General features: G+C 43.4%; 1 protein-coding gene across 2 annotated transcripts; it reads right to left on the bottom strand.

The window, feature by feature from the left end:
* Positions 1 to 1,929: 1,929 nt before the first annotated feature.
* On the bottom strand, positions 1,930 to 21,092 carry LOC515736 (uncharacterized). 2 transcript variants are annotated; one of them, NM_001034509.1, is given in 7 exon segments: positions 3,788 to 3,901; positions 6,635 to 6,744; positions 8,693 to 8,809; positions 9,409 to 9,634; positions 17,736 to 17,885; positions 19,134 to 19,186; positions 20,647 to 21,022. In NM_001034509.1, coding segments are annotated over 7 exon segments (1,107 nt in total). In that variant the 5' UTR covers positions 20,996 to 21,022; the 3' UTR covers positions 3,788 to 3,799.
* Between the last annotated feature and the right edge of the window lie 1,610 nt (positions 21,093 to 22,702).

Raw genomic sequence — 22,702 nt, 5'->3', positions numbered from 1 at the left:
CTCAGATTTCGAAATGGGTTGCGGCCCGGAAAGACCGGCAAGGGATTGGCGCTCTGCCCGTTGGGATTGGCGCTCTCACCCAGCTTTTTGTACTTAGGCGCTTGAGCGGGTTCCTTATTTAAACTGCATTTTTCTTTCGTGGGAAAGCACTGAACAAACCTCTGTGGGATGAACAAAAACTGGAGAAGTTACTTTGCGGTTTTTGGAGGACAAATTAGCGGTGTCTAAATCAGATTTTTAAAGAGTTCTGTTAATGGGAAGTTTCCCATTAAAAAAAAAAAGACTACACGGATGGAACGCATGAGAATTTTTTTCGTAGAAGAATTGCGATAGCAATTATTAGTTAATATACATTCCGCCCAATACCATGCAGCCATTAAAAAGAATTAAAATACATTCTTTGGTTCAAAAAGGAGTTACAGGATGAGGGCGATCATTTTGAAAATTTGAAGCCCTAGGTATTAAACGACTGTAAAGAAATAACCAGTAGCCAGATTGTTAATTATACAGTAGGTTTGGAGTCTGGTTGCACTTAGAATCGCTTGGAGAGGTTTTAAACATATGCCCAACGCTAAACCGAAAGAATTTAGATAATTTTAACGTGCACCCAGGGTGGGAACTACGGATATACAAGTAGAGAAGTGGATAGGTTCTTGACCTCTTGAGTATTTTTTGAAATTTTCTTTGAGGAACGCAGGTTTTTAAATTGAAATAAAACAAACTCCGCATTTAAATGAAGAGCTGACATACAAGCAAAGGAATAAACTTAATTGTGGCTTTAAGCATCCTTAGAAACTGGTGCAAGTATCTGTAGACAAAAAGGGGGAAAACTTAGGCTGGCTTTTAGGGACAGTTTTCAGTCACTGCAGGACTTTCCTGGAGGGTGTTCTAGGACACTCCCAGACTATCTCAGCTCCCTCCCCAGTGCACCATAGAATCTCCAAAATACTTCCATTCTAACAACTGGGAAATTGCGCTGTAATTATGTTTAGGTTTTGTTTCTCCACAAAATACTTTTTTTCCCCACAAAACAACTCTGTCCTTGAGAAGTGCTAAGCATGATGAAAATTTTCGGCAAGGAAGTGAGTTATCTTCAAAGGTGAAGATGTACTATGGTGATAGTAAGCCAGAGTGAGGAGCCCTCAGCCTACGGGGCGCTTGTCAAACTGCGGTAGCTCCCCAGCCAAGTGTCCTCCTTCCCACCTCAGCCTCCTGGTCCTGTGCACAAGTTTCTCCACTATTTTTTATTCGTACACATTTAAAATAAAAATCTCAGCCTTTCTTTTGCAAACTTTGGTTCCTTGGGTCTGTATTTAAAAAATAATAAAAAATGGGCTTCAATTTTTTTTTTCTTTCAAATATAAAATTGTGCCAGGGACTATTTGGTGGCGGGGGGTGGTGGGGGATGGTTATATTTCACATGGCATTGGATGGCTAGGAGATTCTGTACTGATTTGAAGCTGAGAGAATTATGGGGTAGTTAGCTGGCCCCAGGCATCAAGTTCATCTGGGACCACCCACCTTTGTAACCAGAATTCCTCCTTTCTCTTTATCTGTCTGCTACCTAGTTGTCCTACAGTTCTCTCCATGACCCGAACTTGCCTGTAGTGGTCTGGGCAGGGTTCCAAAATAACTTTTCCCTCTGTTGTCCCAAAGCCCTCATTCCCTCAGTTTAGTGGTAATGGAAAGGTCCCTTCCATCCATCAAAAGCATTCTGTCTTAAAACTTTTCTCTGTCATTTGGCATTCCATCTCTTATATTATTCATGCATTGAAATCCCAGCTTCACTACATGCTGATTCTGAACAACCTAACCTCTCCCAGGAAATAACAGCTGTTGATATTTCAGCTGATGCTGCCTCCCTGAAACAAGCCTCTGTGCCTAGAAGTCTTGCAAAACCCAAGTGAATAGAGAAGGCTCACCGGATGGTCATGTTTTATGAACCAGAGACATTTTAATGCTCTATACAAAACCAAAGCTACATATCAAGTATCAGAACACAAATGCTTAAAAATTAAATCACATATATTTATACTTTAGAAATCACATTACCTAAAATGGACACAATGATCTCTGAAATGCAGATAGGCCTGGAGATTCCAGATTGCTTCAGTTCATTTGGCTGTCAATCTTCAGAGCATTCTCACTAACCACCTGCATCCTCACATAGGCCCAACAGTCTTATGCAACTGCCAGCTTGAACCCTTAGGTTCAGCAACAGTCCCACATGCAGGGTGTTCAGGAGCAAGTTCATGAAGCGGTCCAAGTTCACTGAAGTCCAGGGGGGTGAGTTCTCAGGGTCTGCTGAGCCAAACCTCCTTTCATACAGATGAGGAAACTGAGGTCCAGAAGCAGTCCAGAGTTACAACAAAAGTTTGAATACAAAAATTCATGCTCAGTCCACAGCTTGTTACTCTAAAATCATTAGTCTGTATACAGTTTTCTTTATTGTGGGATGGGACCCAAGTTGCTCCCTGAAGAATACACAGTAGAAGGGAAGCACACAGAACGGAAGGGCATTGCAGACCGAAAGGGGAGACTGAACTCCGATACAATGACATATCCAGGAGAGTTCATCCATCCACTAAGCCACAAGCCCAGTTCTGTGAGACAGGATTATTAAGGGAGGGTGAATTACCAGGACAAACAGGCAGGACATGAGTAGTGTAGATTGAGCCTGATGGAGAAAGACTTGCAATATTCTCCTAGGGAACTTGGGGGGTATATCCTGCAGGCAGTGGGGAGTCAAAGGATTATGAACAATGGGATGGCTTTTATGAGAGGATTTCGGGGAAACTCAGGTTAACTCCCAACTTGTTGAGTAGAAGCAGCCATGAGACATGCATGTATGTGGGGATGAATGGCAGCTGGCTAGATATGCAAAAGGCCCGGTCTGTGGAATGGGTAAAATAATTAAAACACAGGGATCAGTCACTCACTACAACGTTCACTGCATGGCCTCTCTGTGTCCTAAGGTGCGGACGGAAGCTAGGACACAGCCATGAGTGAGACACACAACCTCTGCCTCTTGGAGCTCATGACTAAACTGCAGAGGGAGAGAAAACAGGCACTATAGAGTCATTTCAATGCTACAGAAGAGGAGCAGAGAGTCTCTGAGCACTTAGAAGAGGCTGACCTAGCAGGGAGGCTATGGAAAGCCTCCCTGTGTAAGTGATGCTTGAACCAAATTCTAAAGGATGGCAAGGACTTACCTGTGTGGGGTGGAATAGAGGGTTCCAAGTGGAGAAGACAGCAGCTCAGAGGTGCAAGGAGGAAGGTGGGAAGCAGGTGCAAAGCAAACACACAAAGGCATCAAGGCCCAGAGTGATCCAGGTTAAGACCCGAGAATGGCTTACGGATCCAAGAGATCAGACTGGCTACAGACAAGTCTGGGGAGATAAGGCACAACAGAGGACAAGACCACACCCAGCAATCCTCGACTAAACCAAGAAAATAAGCCTTAAAGCCAGCACCAAATGAGGGGTGCAGAGGGCAGGGTAATCAGCAAGAAAAACGCGGGATAAAACCAGTACACAAATGGAGCTGGACGTCCATGTTTTGATAACAATTCAGGAAAGTGTTTTTTCAGAAAACAGTGATCTTAAAAAAAAGAAAAAAAAGACAAGTATCAAGTAAGCAGACTTAAATCTTAGAAAAATTATATATATATACAAAACTGAAGAAACATCAGTGACAAGAATAATGCAAAATGGTAACCATTAGTGCAATGCTACAAATGCTCATAGCTCTTCACAAACTGTGTTGCAAAGCAGTCTTTGTTTTTTGAATCATCCTTGTGTCAAAAGTATACAAATTTTGTTAAAGTCGACTCCATTACCAGCGATACTTTCACTGGTTTGTTACACAGATTAAAGTCGCGGTGCACCACTCTGTTATTCACCTGTAAGATAAAAGAACAAATTGTCCAAATGAACTGTAAAGCCCTCAAAAGCCTCTTAGTAAAGCCCACCGAAGGTGAGAGCAGAACTCTGACTGCATCAGGAAAAGCAAAGGTCACCCACATCCCAGCGAAGGCAGCGCTGTGGCTGGAAAGAGCACTGAAGTGTGCACAGCGTGCTCGGTCGCTTCAGTCGTGTCCCACACTTTGCAGCTCCATGGGCTGTAGCCCGCCAGGCTCCTCTGTCCATGGGATTCTCCAGGCAAGAATACCGGAATGGGTGGCCAGGCCCTTCTCCAGGGGATCTTCCTGCCCCAAGGTTTGAACACTTGCCTCTCACGTCCTCTGCACTGGCAGGTGGGTTCTTTATCACTAGCGCCACCCAGGAAGCCCAAGTGTGCACAGACCTGGGTTCAAGTCTCAGCCTGCCCCTGGTAATATCAGGCAACCGTCTCTGAGCCTTGGTAACTTATGGTACCCTGAAAGGATTGGGTTATGTGATGTCCAAAGCATTCAATAGCTCTATGAATTCCAGGGCTGGCTGTAGGCTCGCCTACATCGGCTGCCTCATGAAGCTGTAAGGGCCTTTAACGCAAAGGTCACATCACATTCGTTTTTGGACTTTCTTGCCAGTGTCTGCTCAGCAAGGACTTTAAAAATGAAAAGTGTTCATACCATATGACCCAGCAATTCCACTTCTGGGTATATATCTGATAAAAGCAAAAACACTAATTTGAAAAGATATATGCACCACAATGTTCATAGCAACATTATTTACAATTGCCAAGGTATGGAAGCAACCTAAATGTCCATCATCAGATGAATGGATAAAGAAGATGAGGTATATACACATGCGCACACATGCATACAAACACACACAGAGACAGAAAGTGAAACTTTGCCTTTTGCAGCAACATGAATAAACTTGGAGGGTATTATGCTAAGTGAAATAAATCAGAGAAAGATAAATACTGTATATCACCACTTTTAAGTGAAATCTGAAAAATACAACAAACTGGTGAATTAAAAAAAAAAAAAAGAGGGACTTCCCTGGCAGTCCAGTGGGTAAGACTCTGTGCTTCCACTACAGAGGACATGGGTTCAGTCCCTAGAAGGGGAACTAAGGGCCTGCATGCTGAGTGGCCAGAAGCAGGCTCACAGCTGTAGAGAATAAACTAGAGGTTACCAGTGGGGACAGGAAAGTGGGGAGGGGCAAGATAGGGCTAGGGGTCAAAAAGAGTTCTGGAATTGAAGACGTATGTGAAACGAAGAGTTATAGAAATGAAGACGTGTGTGAAACATTTGAAAATTGTAAAGCACTATAGAATTTAAAGAATCTTTCATTCAATTAAAAAAAAAGCTTTCAATTAAAAAATGAATGCTGTTCAAAAAAGACTTAATGAACACCATTTGGCAAAATAATTTTTCAGTTAGCCTAACTAAAATGAATTTCTACCTAGGTTAAATCTGTCTTTATTATTATATTCTTGAAACACTGACAAGAAACTATTTTATTAAAGAGAGAAATTGAATAATACAAGAGATTTGGGAATATGGTTGGAATGACTATCAAAATCGTATTTCTTCCCTTTAACACTCCCCCCTCGCCAAAAGCTTACCTCAAAATGAGGTGAAAAAGAATTTTGAAAGCTCTTAAGCATCATATGCAAAGCATTAACATTATATTTTTTTAAAGAAATAAAAATTGTTACCGTACCTTGGGAGGTAAGAAGTAAGTTCGTTTAGTAACTAAGTTGTGTCTGACTCTTTGCGACCCTGAGGACTGTACCCCTCCAGGCTTCTGTCCCTGGAATTTCCCAGAGAAGAATACTGGAATGGGTTGCCATTTCCTTCTCCAGGGGATCTTCCTGACCCAGGGATCGAACCTTCTTCTCCTGCGTCTCCTGCATTGGCAGGTGGATTCTTTACCACTGGGCCACCTGGGAAGCTCCTAAGGAGTAATACTGCGTGATTGTGATTAAGGCACGAGCTCTAAAAGCACTTTGTCTGGACTAGAAAGCCCAGGCTGCCACTTTCCTAGCTCTGCATTTGTAACAGGGGATGGGAATCAAAGCACCTGCCAGAGGGCTGTTGAAAAACTTAATGTATTAATATCTGTCAATTGCAAGGAACAGTAACTGGCACAGAGTGAGCTGTTCAGAACGTGCGAGTACTGCTGTTACTGTGCTCATTTACAACCTTTTCTAGTTAGCTCTCTTCAGAGATAAAACGCCCAGATTAAGAAGAAAATAACTCTTTGATCCTGATATGGTAAACCACTATCATCAGGCCCTCCTCCAAACTACAGTGTGTATATAAATCTGCTATAATTCCTGGCCCCTCATTCATTCACTGAACGTTCAGTATTGGCTACAAGCTGGGCAGACAAATGTAAGATAGTGTTGGTCCTCAAAGAAGCCCTCCGGTTCTCCCCTCTTCCTGGGGGAGATAAATAAGGCTGGCAGGACCATAGTGCAGGCAGAACTTCCAAGCTCGCTAATAACCAACTCACTCATGTTCCACTGAATGAAGTGTCACTGTCCGTTCTCCATTGGCGCCTGGCTCAGCCGTGACTTCTGCCACAGCCCTCTAAACTCACCAGCCCACTGGTTACAGGCCACTCCTGAACCCCCCTCATGCTTTCACGGCTGAAGGCAATCTTCTCATGAAGATGTTTTCATCAAGCGCATTAGCTTTAGACTGGATGGAGCGCGTGTTCACTTGGAATCTACTCACTATGGTAAAGAAGTCAGCGAGGTGCCACTTATTCCCATACTGCTTAAAGACTTCAGTCATCTCCTTGATCATCACAGAGCCAGTGCGGGGATCCCGTAAAGCGACATGGTCTATAAAGGAAAAAAAAAAAGAACCACTTCATCCATTTCCCCCTCTACTTGTAGCAAACTTGCTCTTTGCTCCATAGTTAAAACCTAGAAAATGGCTTTGAACTGATAATACAGAAACACCGGCATTATGGAAAAGAATCTAAAAAAGAATATATGTGTGTGCTTAGTCGCTCAGTTGTGTCCGATTCTTTATGACCCCATGGACTGTAGATCGCCAAGGCTCTTCTGTCCATGGGGATTTTCCAGGCAAGAATACTGGAGTGGGTTGCCATGCCCTCCTCCAGGGGTTCTTCCCAACCCAGGGATCAAACCCAGGTCTCCGTCATTGCCAGTGGATTCTTTCCCATATGAGCCACCAAGGAAGCATTAAGACGGAGAATCCCCATGGACAGAGGAGTCTGATGGGCTAAAGTCCATGGGGTCGCAAAGAGTTGGACACAACTGAGTGACTAAGCAGAGACAGAAGACTTGTGTGACCAATTGCACACAACCTCTCAAGGGGAAACTTTTAAATACGCATTTTTTATCTAGCTTCAAAGTTTTCAAATATACACTAAAGTGGGAGGGAAAGTTGAATGCCCCCCCCGAATAATCATCCCTCAGATCAGAGTTATCAGTTTTTGTCATATTTGCTTTCCTTATCCCCTTTCTGGGCTTCCTAGGTGGCGCTGGTGGTAAAGAATGCCTGCCAAAGCAAGAGATGTAAGAGAAGCAGGTTCAGTCCCTGGGCGGGGAAGATCCCCTGGAGGGGGGCGTGGCAACCCACTCCAGTGTTCTTGCCCGGAGAATCCCATGGACAGAGGAGCCTGGCGGGCTCCAGTCCACGCGTCGAAAAGAGCTGGACACACTGAGTGACTTGGCATGCATGTACACATCCCCTTTCTACCTTTTTATCGCTGACTTTTGCTCTAGCATTTTAAGCTAACCCTAAATATATCCATATGGAATTTATTTGGGGGTATTCAAGGGTTTGACTACTGAAATTATGCTTATTATTCGATTGAAAAACACAAAATATGTCTGTATAGTGTGGAAGGACTGTGAAAATGGCACCCTCTCATAGTAAACCTGGGTTGGAACACAAAAAAACACAGGACATGTTTGCAACATCAGGGTATGCAAAGGTTTCTTACAAAAGGCATACGCCATAAAAGAAAAAAGTCAATAAACTGGAGTAAAAACATAAAACACTTGCTTTGCAGCAGGCGAGAATTCTACTACTGAATCACCACTGAATGCTTATAAAACTTTTGCTTTTTGAAAGACATCTTTAAGAAAAGGAAAAGCCAGTCACAAAGTGGGAGAGAATATTTGTAACTTGTACCAGAGAAAGGACTAGTATTCAGAATATACGTAACTTAATAAGAAAACAACCCAGTGCAATACAGGGCAACAGGAGATGCGTGAATGGCCAACAGGCACGTGAACAGATGGTCCAAAAAAAGGCCATACAAATAGAAAGAAAAATATTCTTATTTATTTTTTTTATTTTTGATCATGCCACTGGGCTTGTGGGATCTTAGTCCCCAAACCAGGGATTGAACCTGTGCCCTCAGCAGTGAGGGCACGGAGTCCTAACCACTGGACCACCAGGGAGGTCCCTCATTCTTAAATAACCAGTTACTACCAGGCTGTGTGTCCCTGTTGGGCACTGCATGACTTCTCAACTTAGGACACCACAATGGTGCTTGCTCTTTCTCCCATGCACATCAATCTATAAAGCACAGATAATTTTTTTCAGAAAGATTTCTGGGAAGGCCCTGGTGATCCTGTGGTTAAGACTCTGCACTTCCATTGCCAAGGGCCCAGGTTCAATCCAGGGTCGAGGAACTAAGATCCCACAAGCCTCACAGAGAGGCAAAAAAAAAAAAAAAAGGATTTTAAAAAATCAGTAGGAATAACCTAAACCCTCTGGATGAATGTCTATCTTCAAGCCTCACTATCCTACCTGCTTGGGTGGGATATACAATGAAATAATCACTGAATGTAGGCAGCCTCTTCTTCTCTGATCCATCATCCAAGTCCATGGGTTCATCATCTGTTTCAACACCACTGTCTCTTCTCTCTGTTTTTTGAGGAATGAAAATACAAACTACAATAATATACCATTGACATGAATAACCTTTAATAAAAGTCACAAGAAGCTTGTATCTCCACAAGAGAAATAATTAAAACCAAAGTTACATAAATCAGAAATTAGTCCCACAAGCCAACTAGAATCACACGAATGATAGGACATCCCCCAGAAAATTGTCCACCTCTCCCCTAGAATTTGAGGCTCTCAGATACACCTAATGATTTTAATGGCTTAGACCTTCCTCAAATCCCATGGATGGAGGAGCCTGGTAGGTTGCCGTCTATGGAGTCGCACAGAGTTGGACATGACTGAAGCGACTTAGCAGCAGCAGCAGCAGCAGCAGACCTTCCTCAGACTAAATTAACCATCCTAACCAGGTAAGCTGTCACTCCATCCCTTTCTCCCAGCTCAAAGTCCCTACTATGCTATATAATGTAAGATACATCAGCTAAGGGTCTGAGGTATCTTCAGGTATATTATTTAATATAATTATTAAAAAATAATTTTTTAAAACTTACTTTTCTTTCCTCAATCATCAACATGAGAATTTTCTGGAAAGAGAATGATACAGAGACATCTCCACTTACCTCCTCTGCAGGCCTGGATTATAAAGATTTTTGGTTTCTCTTGAAGTGCTGGACAATTTTTATTGTTAAACATTTCAAAAATGTCTTCCAGGCTGACTTTTTCACCGTCTTTCATTTTGATAAAACCTTCTTCTCCATGGGACATAAGAGTAACAAGGCAACAGCCAATGTCATCTTTAATTTCATTTAGTTCATCACGAAATGATGTTATTTTTCCAAGTAAGTCCTGTAAAATAAGATAACATATTAAAAAAGAACTGTATATACATATATATTATATATGTATAATATATAATACAGATAACATATTAAAAAAGAAGTAGAAAAAAACAGAAATCCCAGAGATGGCTTCTTCACAAAGTGAATCAATGAGATGACAAATATGAAAATACCTACATCTCTTGTAGTGTCAGTATGACTTATCACTTCCCTTTTGGTTGCTATCAGACTTCGTATGATTTATTCTTTTACCAATGGTGGTTCTTGTTTGACAAAATTATGGTGCTTCTGATTCTCTACCACAAAACATAAGAAAACTACAGTTCCCCAAAGAATTAATGTATTTAAATGCTGCATTATTAACTTATTTTATTGATTTATTTTTAATTAATTAATTTATTTTAATTGGAGGCGAATTACTTTACAATATTGTAGTGGTTTCTGTCATACATTGACATGAAACAGCCATGGGTGTACATGTGTTTAACTTATTTTAATATAAAAATTATTTTATAAAATTAATACCCTCAGTAAGCTAGAAATGGCAAGGAATGGAGGAGTCTACCCAATCATATCCACTTGCCAGAATCTATCAAGAGGCATCAGCAGAATCAATGCCCCTATAAAGACAAGCAAGAGAGGAATGGCTGCTCTCACCATGTTGTAACAAAGATCCTGGCCATTTCAATACAGTACAGCAAAAGTTAAATGAGGTATAAATACTGGAAACAAAGACTCATTGCTGCTAAGTCACTTCAGTCGTGTCCGACCCTGTGCGACCCCATAGACGGCAGCCCACCAGGCTCCCCTGTCCCTGGGATTCTCCAGGCAAGAACACTGGAGTGTGTTGCCATTTCCTTTTCCAATGCATGAAACTGAAAAGTGAAAGTGAGGTCGCTCAGCCGTGTCGGACCCTCAGCGACCCCATGGATTGCAGGCTTCCAGGCTCCTCCATCCATGGGATTTTCCAGGCAAGAGTACTGGAGTGGGGTGCCAAAGACTCATTACTTACAAATAATATGACTTTCCAGAAATATATTCAATTAAAACCTACTAAAAGTAGAGATCTGCAAGTTGACCAGATACAAACTTAATTTACAAAGACCTTGGTTCAGTTCAGTCGCTCAGTCGTGTCCAACTCATGCGACCCCATGAATCGCAGCACACCAGGCCTCCCTGTCCATCACCAACTCCCGGAGTTCACTCAGACTCACGTCCATCGAGTCAGTGATGCCATCCAGCCATCTCATCCTCTGTCGTCTCCTTCTCCTCCTGCCCCCAATCCCACCCCAGCATCAGAGTCTTTTCCATTGAGTCAACTCTTCGAATGAGGTGGCCAAAGTATTGGAGTTTCAGCTTCAGCATCATTCCTTCCAAAGAACACCCAGGGCTGATCTCCTTTAGAATGGACTGGTTGGATCTCCTTGCAGTCCAAGGGACTCTCAAGAGTCTTCTCCAACACCATAGTTCAAAAGCATCAATTCTTCAGCACTCAGCCTTCTTCACAGTCCAACTCTCACATCCATACATGACCACAGGAAAAACCATAGCCTTGACTAGATGGATCTTTGTTGGCAAAGTAATGTCTCTGCTTTTGAATATGCTATCGAGGTTGGACATAACTTTCCTTCCAAGGAGTAAGCGTCTTTTAATTTCATGGCTGCAGTCACCATCTGCAGTGATTTTGGAGCCCCCAAAAATAAAGTCTGACACTGTTTCCACTATTTCCCCATCTATTTCCCAGGAAGTGATGGGACCGGATGCCATGAACTTCGTTTCCTGAATGTTGAGCTTTAAGCCAACTTTTTCACTCTCCACTTTCACTTTCATCAAGAGGCTTTTTAGTTCCTCTTCACTTCTGCCATAAGGGTGGTGTCATCTGCATATCTGAGGTTATTGATATTTCTCCCGGCAATGTTGATTCCAGCTTGTGCTTCATCCAGCCCAGCACTTCTCATGATGTACTCTGCATATAAGTTAAATAAGCAGGGTGACAATATACAGCCTTGACGTACTCCTTTTCCTATTTGGAACCAGTCTGTTGTTCCATGTCCAGTTCTAACTGTTGCTTCCTGACCTGCATACAGATTTCTCAAGAGGCAGGTCAGGTGGTCTGGTATTCCCATCTCTTTCAGAATTTTCCACAGTTTATTGTGATCCACACAGTCAAAGGCTTTGGCATAGTCAATAAAGCAGAAATAGATGTTTTTCTGGAACTCTCTTGCTTTTTCCATGATCCAGCGGATGTTGGCAATTTGATCTCTGGTTCCTCTGCCTTTTCTAAAACCAGCTTGAATATCAGGAAGTTCACGGTTCACATATTGCTGAAGCCTGGCTTGGAGAATTTTGAGCATTACTTTACTAGCATGTGAGATGAGCGCAATTGTGCAGTAGTTTGAGCATTCTTTGGCATTGCCTTTCTTTGGGATCAGAATGAAAACTGACCTTTTCCAGTCCTGTGGCCACTGCTGAGTTTTCCAAATTTGCTGGCATATTGAGTGCAGCACTTTGACAGCATCATCTTTCAGGATTCGAAATAGCTCAACTGGAATTCCATCATCTCCACTAGCTTTGTTTGTAGTGATGTTTTCTAAGGCCCACTTGACTTCACATTCCAGGATGTCTGGCTCTACGTCAGTGATCACACCATTGTGATTATCTGGGTCGTGAAGATCTTTTTTGTACAGTTCTTCTGTGTATTCTTGCCACCTCTTCTTGATATCTTCTGCTTCTGTTAGGTCCATACCATTTCTGTCCTTTATTGAGCCCATCTTTGCATGAAATATTCCCTTGGTATCTCTAATTTTCTTGAAGAGATCTCTAGTCTTTCCCATTCTGTTGTTTTCCTCTATTTCTTTGCATTGATCGCTGAAGAAGGCTTTTTTATCTCTTCTTGCTATTCTTTGGAACTCTGCATTCAGATGCTTATATCTTTCCTTTTCTCCTTTGCTTTTCACTTCTCTTCTTTTCACCGCTATTTGTAAGGCCTCCCCAGACAGCCATTTTGCTTTTTTGCATTTCTTTTCCTTGGGGATGGTCTTGATCCCTGTCTCCTGTACAATGTCACAAACCTCATTCCATAGTTCATCAGGCACTCTATCTATCAGATCTAGTCCCTTAAATCTATTTCTCACTTCCACTGTATAATCATAAGGGATTTGATTTAGGTCATACCTGAATGGTCTAGTGGTTTTCCCTACTTTCTTCAATTTAAGTCTGAATTTGGTAATAAGGAGTTCATGATCTGAGCCACAGTCAGCTCCTGGTCTTGTTACAAAGATCTAGAGTTCCCTAATTACCCAGGAATAAAACATTTAAACTGGATAATGGAAAAGGGATCCTTTGAAGGTCATAACAAAAGTAAAACATTACCTAGGAATAAACCTAAGAAGAAATGAACATTATCTAAGTGAATAAAATTATTTAAAAAATCTTCAGTGAAGAGGCAACATAAAATATGACAGCCTGAAGTTTCTGATCGAGATGACTCAATACTATTAATTTGTCAATTAACTCCAAATTAATCTCTAGTCAATGTCATATGAGTTAAAACCTCAAGGGATTTCTGTGAAACTGGATGGTTCTCAAGGTCACAGAAAACAGATGCTCAGGAATAGCAAGGTACTGAAGAATAGCAAAGAACATTCAGAAGTAAAAAACAAAGGCAAACAAATAAAAACAAACAAAAAAAAAACAATGAACGGGAGGTAGATCATCTCAGCTGTCCAAAAGCACTATAAAATCAGGGTGAACAAAACATGGATATAGCAGCATGTTGCTGCTGCTGCTAAGTTGCTTGTCTTGTCCAACTCTGTGCGAGCCCATAGACAGCAGCCCACCAGGCTCCGCCATCCCTGGGGTTCTCCAGGCAAGAACACTGGAGTGGGTTGCCATTTCCTTTTCCAGTGCATGAAAATGAAAAGTGAAAGTGAAGTCGCTCAGTCGTGTCCGACTCTTTGCAACTCCATGGACTGCAGCCTACCTGGCTCCTCCATCACCAGCATAAGTATAAACAAATATATGAATACATATTTTAGAATCCAGAAATCAATCCAAATACACATACAGGGATTTAATATATGACAAGAATGGAATTTCATGTATGTGGGGAAAGGATGTATCACCAACAAATGAGAACTGGCTTGGAAATAAAGTTAGACCTCCCACCTCACTGTTTCAGTGAGCAGAAGGCTAACCTTCACTATAAAGATATTATAGAAAAATAATTTAAAAAATGTTTAACTGGGGGGCTTCCCTCTTGGCTCAGTGGTAAAGAATACGCCTGCCAATGCAAAAGATCAGGGTCTGACACCTGATCTGGGAACCCACATGCCAAGGAGCAACTATACCCATCTGCCACAACTACTGAGCCTGTGCTCCAGAGCCCGGGAGCCCCCGCACTGAAACCCGCATGCCCTAGAGCCTGTGCTCTGCAACAAGAGAAGTCACAGCAGTGAGAAGTCCACGCCCTGCAACCAAAAGTAGCCCCGCTCACTGCAACTAGAGAAAGCCTGCACAGCAACGAAGACCCAGGGCGGCCAAAAATAAATAATAAATTTTAAGCTGGGAAATCATGGGGTTTAATCAAGACAGAAAAACCAAGAAGCTGACAAAAAGAAAGACTGACGAGTTTATAGCAAAAACTTCCATATGACTTGAGGCAACAAAAAGTCAAAAGGCAAGTAACAAGGCAGGAGAAAAATATCTGCAGTCTATTTTGTCTAAAATTCAGGAAAAAGAACTACAGAATAAGAAAAGAAAATCCAGTAAGAAAAAAGGGCAAAGGATATAAACAGTTAATTCACAGAAGGGAAAATAATGACCAAAAGATGTTCAACCATGCTACTACAGTCAAGAAAATGAAAGTGAAATAATTTTACCAGTAAGATTGCTAATTATTTACAAATAAATGTTGACAGGATGTAGAGAAAGAAGTTACTTCTGGACCTTTGGGAGAATAAACCAGAAAAACATTGGCAATTATCTGTCACCTGAATGGAAAAGATGGATTTAAAAAAAAATCACATAACACAGAAGAAATTCTGGTACAATCCATGGAAAACATGAAGGAGTCTGCTTTTAACTTTGAAACAAAATCTAAATTTATCGAGTACTTACTATAGGCCAGCTATTATCCTGAGAACTTTAACATAAAGCAGTTCATTTCATCCTCACCCCAGCCCTACATAATAAATTAGAGAGAAGAAAGCCGTCCATTAATTTCAGGCAGAATTTCTAGACAATTACCCAGCTATGGACATTTTGTGTCAGGAACTCTTTGCCTTGGGGGCTGTCCTGTGCATCCTCATATGTTCAGCCACACCCTCGGTTCTACCTTGGCATCTACACTAATGCCAACAGTACCCTCCAACGATGAAAAACAAAAACGTCTCTGTGCGCTGGCATGAGTGCACGCTGAGTCATGTCCGACTCTGTGGTCCCGTGGACTGTGGTCCGCCAGGCTCCTCTGTCAGTGGGACTCTCTAGCCAAGAATACTGGAGTGGGTTGCCATTGCCTTTTCCTGGGGATCTTTCCAACCCAGGGATCGAACCCGCGTCTCTTGTGTCTCCTGCATTGGCAGGTGGGTTCTTTACTGCTGTGCTACCTGGGAAGCCCAAAAATGTCTCCAGACAGTGTCAGAAGTAGCCCCCAGGGGGGACAAAGTCACCCCCAGTTGAGGATTAGACTAACAACTGGTAAGAGACAGGACTCCACCTCTGTTGGCCTGTGCTGTTTTCCTGGTCCTCCTGCTATGCTGTTCCTTCATATTCACTAGCAATGACTCCTGGGGTCTATGAAGGACTCTCCTCTGTTACTAATCCAAAGCATGGGCAGGGCTAGACCTGGACTCAGCTGCAGGCAGAGAGGTCACAATGAAGCTCCCACCCATCCACCACCGCTCTTCCCCTTCATCTTCTTCTCTGTCATCTAGTTAAATCACAATGCAGTTTTGCCCAGGGCTCTCAGTAATCCCTCTCCATATCTGCTCAATGCAGACTTCCAAAGAAGAGCAAGGAGAGATAAGAAAGCCTTCCTCAGTGATCAATACAAAGAAACACGGAAACAACAGAATGGGAAAGACTAGAGAGCTCTTCAAGAAAATTAGAGACACTAAGGGAATATTTCATGCAAAGATGGGCACAATAAAGGACAGAAACGGTATGGACCTAACAGAAGCAGAAGATATTAAGAGGAGGTGGCAAGAATACACAGAAGAACTGTACAAAAAAGATCTTCATGACCCAGATAATCACGATGGTGTGATCACTCAACTAGAGCCAGACCTCCTGGAATGTGAAGTCAACTGGGACTTAAGAAGCATCACTACGAACAAAGCTAGTAGAGGTGATGGAATTCCAGTTGAGCTATTCCAAATCCTAAAAGATGATGCTGTGAAAGTGCTGCACTCAACATGAGAGCAAATTTTGAAAATACAGCAGTGGCCACAACTGGAAAAGGTCAGTTTTCATTCTAATCCCAAAGAGAGGCAATGCCAAAAAATGTTCAAAATACTGCACAATTGCACTCATCTCACAGGATAGCAAAGTAATGCTCAAAATACTCCAAGCCAGGCTTCAACAGTATGTGAACTGAAAACTTCCAGACATTCAAGCTGGATTTAGAAAAGGCAGAGGAACCAGAAATCAAAATGCCAACATCTGTTGGATCATCAAAAAAGCAAGAGAATTCCAGAAAAACATCTGCTTTATTGACTATGCCAAAGCCTTTGACTGTGCGGATCACAACAAACTGTGGAAAAATTCTTAAAGAGATGGGACTACCAGACCACCTTACATGCCTCCTGAGAAATCTGTATTCATGTCAAGAAGCAATAGTTTGAACCACACATGGAACAGCAGACTGGTTCCAAATTGGGAAAGGAGTACATCAAGGCTGTATATTGTCACCCTGCTTATTTAACTTATATGCAGAGTACATCATGTGAAATGCCAGGCTAGATGAAGCACAAGCTGTAATCAAGATTGCCAGGAGAAATATCAATAACTTCAGATATGCAGATGACACCACCTTATGGCAGAAAGTGAAGAAAAACTAAAGAGCCTCTCGATGAAAGTGAAAAAGGAGAATGAAAAAGCTGGCTTAAAACTCAACATTCAAAAAATGGAGATCATGGCATCCGGTCCCATCACTTCATGGCAAATAGATGGGGAAACAATGGAAACAGTGACAGACTTTATTTTCTTGGATTCCAAAATCACTGTGGATGGTGACTACAGCCATGAAATTAAAAGACACTAGATCCTTGGAATGAAAGTTATGACCAACCTAGAGAGCATATTAAAAAGTAGAGACATTTACTTTGCCAACAAAAGTCCATCTAGTCAAAGCTATGTTTTTTCCAGTTGCCATGTATGGATGTGAGAGTTGGACTATAAAGAAAGCTGAGCGGGGAAGAATTGATGCTTTTGAACTGTGGTGTTGGAGAAGACTCTTGTAAGTCCCTTGGACGGCAAGGAGATCAAACCAGTCAATCCTAAAGGAAATCAATCTTGAATATTCATTGGAAGAACTGATGCTGAAGCTGAAACTCCAATACTTTGGCCACCTGATGCAAAGAGCTAACTCATTGGAAAAGACCCTGATGCTGGGAAAGATTGAAGGCAAGAGGTGAAGAGGATGACAGAGGATGAGATGGTTGGATGGCATCACCAACTCAATGGACATGAGTTTGAGCAAGCTCCAGGAGTTGGTGATGGACAAGGAAGTCTGGCATGCTGCAGTCCATGGGGTCGCAAAGAGTCGGACATGACTGAGCAACTGAACTGAACGGAACACGACAAAAGCTCCTACATCCATAAGGGAAGCTCGGTTAGATTTCATCAGGACATTCAGGTCCATCACCCAGCAGGCCCTGGTTCTAACCAGGTAATAAAACTCAATTTTTTTAAAGAAGAAAAGAAGATTATAATATCCAAGCTACAAATTTTCCTTTTCTTTTTTTGCCATGTCACAGGACATGTGGGATCTTAGTTACTGACCAGGGATCGAACCCGAGCTCCCTGCAGTGGAAGCACAGAGTCTTAACCGATGGACCACCAGGAAAGTCCCAAGCTACAAATTTTCACTTTTGTTTTTAACTTGGTACCATTTTGTCAGGATCGATGCACAACGTCGGTTCGAACTTGCACTCCTTAAGCCAATCCTTCATCAGTTGGACATCCTGGTGAGCTCCTAGCCTGTTCTTCTTCACACACATGAGGAAGGCCTTCCGCCTGCCACTTAGGTCGTAACGGTACTGTTTGCAAGGAAAGCCAAGAAACAATGTTAAAACCAAACTGAATCCAAATGTGCCTTATATGTGAAACGAGTTTAACACTGACTACCTCTCTCGTCATGACTTCCTTTATAATTCTTTCAAATACCTCTGTCAAACTTGGACCAACAGGCCAATCTCATCTCTAAATCCTATACATAGCCATAACTACGTTTAAGGAAAGTGGCAAATGGTAAATGACGTAACTACACGGTGTAAAGAAAATGCAGTTATGGAAATCCAGAAGGTGGGGTATTCTACAGGACAAATAACCTGGCTTCGTCAACAAACAAGAGAAGAGGTTAAAGGAAAGGTATTGTAAATAAAGAGTGTTAAAAGACAGGCCTTCAAATGTATTTGTTTGAATCAGAGCCTAACTCAAGCAAGCCAACTGTACAAGGCACTGGAAGCAGCCAAGGACATCTGTAGGCTAACTGCATCTCTACCGAGACGAGGGCATTTGTTTCTAGGCTTGCTAAATACATACTCAGGTATTGTATGTATGAAAGTGATAAGATATCCACGTGTGGGAGAGGGTTGCTTTAAAATAACAGGGTCGAGGGAGCAGATGAAACAAGATTGGCTACATGGCTAATTGTTGAAGTAGGGCTCTAGGAAGGCGGGGCTGGAGTTTGGGGATTCATTTTTCTCTTCTACTTTAGCTTATGTTTTAAATGTTCATAATAAAACAAACAGAAAAGAGTCAGAAGCCAGCAATTTATGTAGTTGCACAAGGCCAAACAACCTGCGGTGCCCTGATCTGTAAAATGGAGATACTAACCATACTTACCTAATTCGGTTCATGCATGCAAAGTGGTTTTAACTGGCAAATATTTTGCTTTTTCTATTTATAACAGAAAGCAGAAAGATGTGACCACTTGAGACAACCACAGATGTTCATTTTCAGCCCAACAAAAGCAGCACAAAAACCTTCAAATGGTGTCTAAATACTATCTGAACTGATTAAGTGTGTGCGTGCACTAAGTTGCTCAGTCGTGTCCAACTCTGCAGCCCCATGAACTGTAGCCTGTCAGACTCCGCTGTCCATGGGGATTCTCCAGGCAAGAATACTGGAGTGGGTTGCCATTTCGTACTCCTGGGGATCTTCCCCACTCAAGGATCTAACCCACGTCTCTTGCATCTTCTGCATTGCAGACGGATTCTTTACCACTTGAGCCGGCAGGGAAGCCAGCTAACATGCAGCATTAGAATAAAAGTCCAGATACTTACCAATTCACCGTCCACACAGTCATAGCTTCTCTTTAGACTCTTTCGTGGAATCACTGAATGAATTTTCGTGGAAAGACAAAACAGAAAAGAGCATTTTTTTTTTCACTTTTCTCTTTTTAATTATGATCTGTAGTGGTTCCTGTTAACAGAAAGCAACTCTCAAGAAAAACAGTCGCCTCTTTTGTTTTGGGGCCCAGCAGGCTTCAATCTCGTTTCAGAACAGGTTTCCAGGATCATGAAAACCCTCTCCCAAACTCATGAGAACAGAAACTTAACAGAACTCCTTTAGTCCTCAGTCAGGTTCAGAGGCAGGGAGAGGCAGGCCAGAGATGAAAAGGGTAAGGACCAATGAGCATTACTGAACATGAACCTCCAGAAAAGGAGACCAAGGCTCTGATAAAGAGACAAATGAAGTTAAAGACCCCATTTGATGTTTTAATTAAACAAACAGCATTCAAATATTTTGGAGGTATCTACAGTGTGCAGTCATGATACTGTGTAGTTTGGTTGGTTCTGAAAAACCAAAAAAAAAAAAACCACCCACTTTACCAAGTGCAAGAGATTCACAGTCTAAAGCATGATAACTAAGCATGGAGAGACAGTATAAGAGCTGTGCAGATGCAGTCAAAGGAGAATCAAAGGCTTCCCGGGGCCAGTATTCTACCCACAGGCCATGTTTTGTGGTGGTTTTCCGTGGTCACCCATTACAAATTCAAATGTCAGCAAAGCAACATACTTGGAACTCAATCAGATCATAAGCACGGGAGAACAGACCCCAGCCATAGTATATTTTGGTGTGTACCTCAACACGTCCAATCTAAGTGCTACTTTCTCTTTCTCCTTCTCTTTCTCACTCTCTCTTTCATCTCTCTACATAAGTATACGCAAACTGCCTCATATATTATACACACATACAGTTGTTAAATTTACCAGGGGAAACCCTAACCTCCCCCAGCTTGGTACGTTTCCTGCTCCTAAACCACATCTTCCCAGATTTATGGCAAATGTTCTAACGGTATATTCAAACACTGAGTTTCTCACTGCATCATCTAAAAACCTTCTCCATCATAACCACCCGGAGGTAACTGTTCAAAAATGCACCTCAGTCTTGCTGAGTCAATCTGGATTTCTCAGCCCGTCCCAGAATGGTAAACCCTGATGGCTGCTTTGGACTGGTCACTTGGATTCCGTGCCTGGGAACTCTCTCTCTTCTTCCCGCTGACTCCCGGGCTCCCACCCTCCGCCGCTGGTTCTCTCCGTCCCTCGAGGCCCTCGTCCTTCTTGCTCCGCCTCCCCCAACGCCCATCACTGATACTCTGTCCCCCGCCGCTCACCTGGGCTCCGGGGCCAAACCCGGCCCTCACCTAGGGGGTCCTCCCCTCGCCAGTCTCCCCCTCCCTAGTTCAGTACCCACCCCACCCCCGCCCTGCCCCAATCCAGGAATCCCCGGGCGGCGGGGGCCAAACCCCGCGGTCCCGAGCACCCCCTCCTCCGGGAATCCCCGCGCACTCACCAGGGCAGTCGGTGGGGGCGCTCTGCCAGCGCGGCAGCAGGTCTGCGCGGGGTAGCAGCTCCAGCACCTGGACAAGGACGCGCTTGGCGACGGCCGCCGGGTAGTAGTGCTTGGCAAGAAGCTTGGCCAGCCCCGACGGGCTGTGGCCCTCCAGCTCCAGCTTCACCTGGCTCACGGGCGGCTCCACTTTCTTAAGGTGGTCGCGGAAGCTGCGCAGCTCCTGCGAGGAAAGCAAGTCCAGGGTCTCCTGCAAGCGGCTCTGCAGCTCCTCTGTGGTCGGCGAGATCTTCGGAGGCGCCGGCTGACCGTCTGACCCCGAGCGCCGGCCGCTTCCCAGGCTCCCCTCCATTGTCCCCCAGCGATGCTGAAGCGCCCGGGCAGAAGAGACCTATCTGAACCCCGCGCGCCACACACGCCTCCCGCTTCTCCCCTTTGTTTTGAAAACTGGAGGCGTTTCCGCTCGCCCGGCGAGCCTGACCAGGGCGGCCTGGAAGCTCCCGCCTTCCCCGCGCTGGCCCAGGCCCCGCCCCCGACCCGGAGCCACGCCCCGCTCCGCCCACAAGAGTTCGTCCACGGTTTAACCCTTGGAGCCTGGGTTGGGAAGGCTGAGTGGTGCCCACCCGGCAAGGCTCCTACATGGTTCTCTGCCTTGGCAGCACGTTAGAATCGCTAGGGGGACTTTTGACATTACTCACGCCCAGGCCACAACCTAACCTGATTACACTAAACCCTCTGGGTGGCCGACCCAGGTACAAGTGGTTTTTAAAGCTTCCCAGGTGATTCCAACCTGCAGCCAAGTTTGAGAACCACCGATCTTAGAGCGTCTATCAGCTACCTAAGCCAGTCCCCAAGGAGCAGGGGAAAACTTGGAAACTGAAAAAACACCTACAGATTATGGAATCGAGCCAGCTTTTTTAGGGGACTTGGTGACAAAGCGAGTTTTTTTAGAGGACCTGGTGACAAAAAACTAGTAATTTGAAGGCAGTAAGATGTCGGAAATGCACTGTTCAGCCTGAGGGGTGTGAAAGGAGCACTGCCTTGGGGAGCACTTCGCAGCTTTGCAACCACCTTCTTCCTCCTATTCCTGTTCCCTGACTTGATAGGGCTCTCAGGAAATGATGACTCATTTAAACCATGGTCTGCCTCAAAATTACTTACCCTTTCAAACAGTTGGTGAAAGAATCTCAGGACCTGAGTCGTGACTCAATTAAACCAACTGTAAACAATCATTTTGGAGACCATCAGAGAACTGTGAATATGGGCTGGGTACCGAACGATAAGCAAAAAAACTGTTAACTGTTTTTCTGGTGGGGTAATAACATGGTACTTACTGAAGAAAAATGTCCTTGAATTTTAGAGATGCATATTGAAATATGGAAGGGTGAAATGGTATGATGCCTGGGATCTGCTTTTAAAAGCTTCATTGCAGAATAAAGGAAGTAGTGGGGAGAGGGGAGAGACAAGCAGCAGTGAGTAAACTCTGATGATTGCTCCATTTGAATGATGTTGAGTGAGGGGCAGTGTACTATTTACTTTTTTGATTGATTGAGCTGTTTCATAATGTACTCTTGGAAACAGTATAATGCAGCTTGAAAGCTTGGCTTCAGTTCTTTTTGCCTCCTGCCTTACTAGGCCTTATCTCTAGCTGCCAGATGACTGTTCACTCCCACAAAGCCCCGCCCCAAAATAATTTGCTTTAACTCTGGGGCAATTAAGAACAAATCAAATTTTTTTAATACAAAAAAAAAAAAAAAAAAGGAGGTGGGGTGGGCACTGGGCAGTGTTTCCAAAGTCAGCTGAAGCTCACTACCCACTTCCTGCCTGAACCTCAATACTTGTGGGAGACAGTGGGAGAGGAAAAAAATTCTTGGAGCCTGGGATATGCAGACCCCAGGGGCCTTCACTCTTAAGAGTCAGATTTCATAAAGGCGAATTTCAGTTTTACCCCACTTTTAGAGAAAATGAGATGATTTCTCCGAATTTTAAGATGATATGCCCCCAAAAGAAAAAATGAGGAGCGGGGAAGGGGACTCTGGTAGCTGAAATTCATCAGTGT

The sequence above is a fragment of the Bos taurus genome, chromosome 22 (genome assembly GCF_002263795.3).
Source record: "Bos taurus isolate L1 Dominette 01449 registration number 42190680 breed Hereford chromosome 22, ARS-UCD2.0, whole genome shotgun sequence".
Classification (NCBI taxonomy): Eukaryota; Metazoa; Chordata; class Mammalia; order Artiodactyla; family Bovidae; genus Bos; species Bos taurus.
The sequence above is the reverse complement of the archived record's forward strand: the minus strand, read 5'-3'. Positions and strand labels throughout refer to the sequence as shown.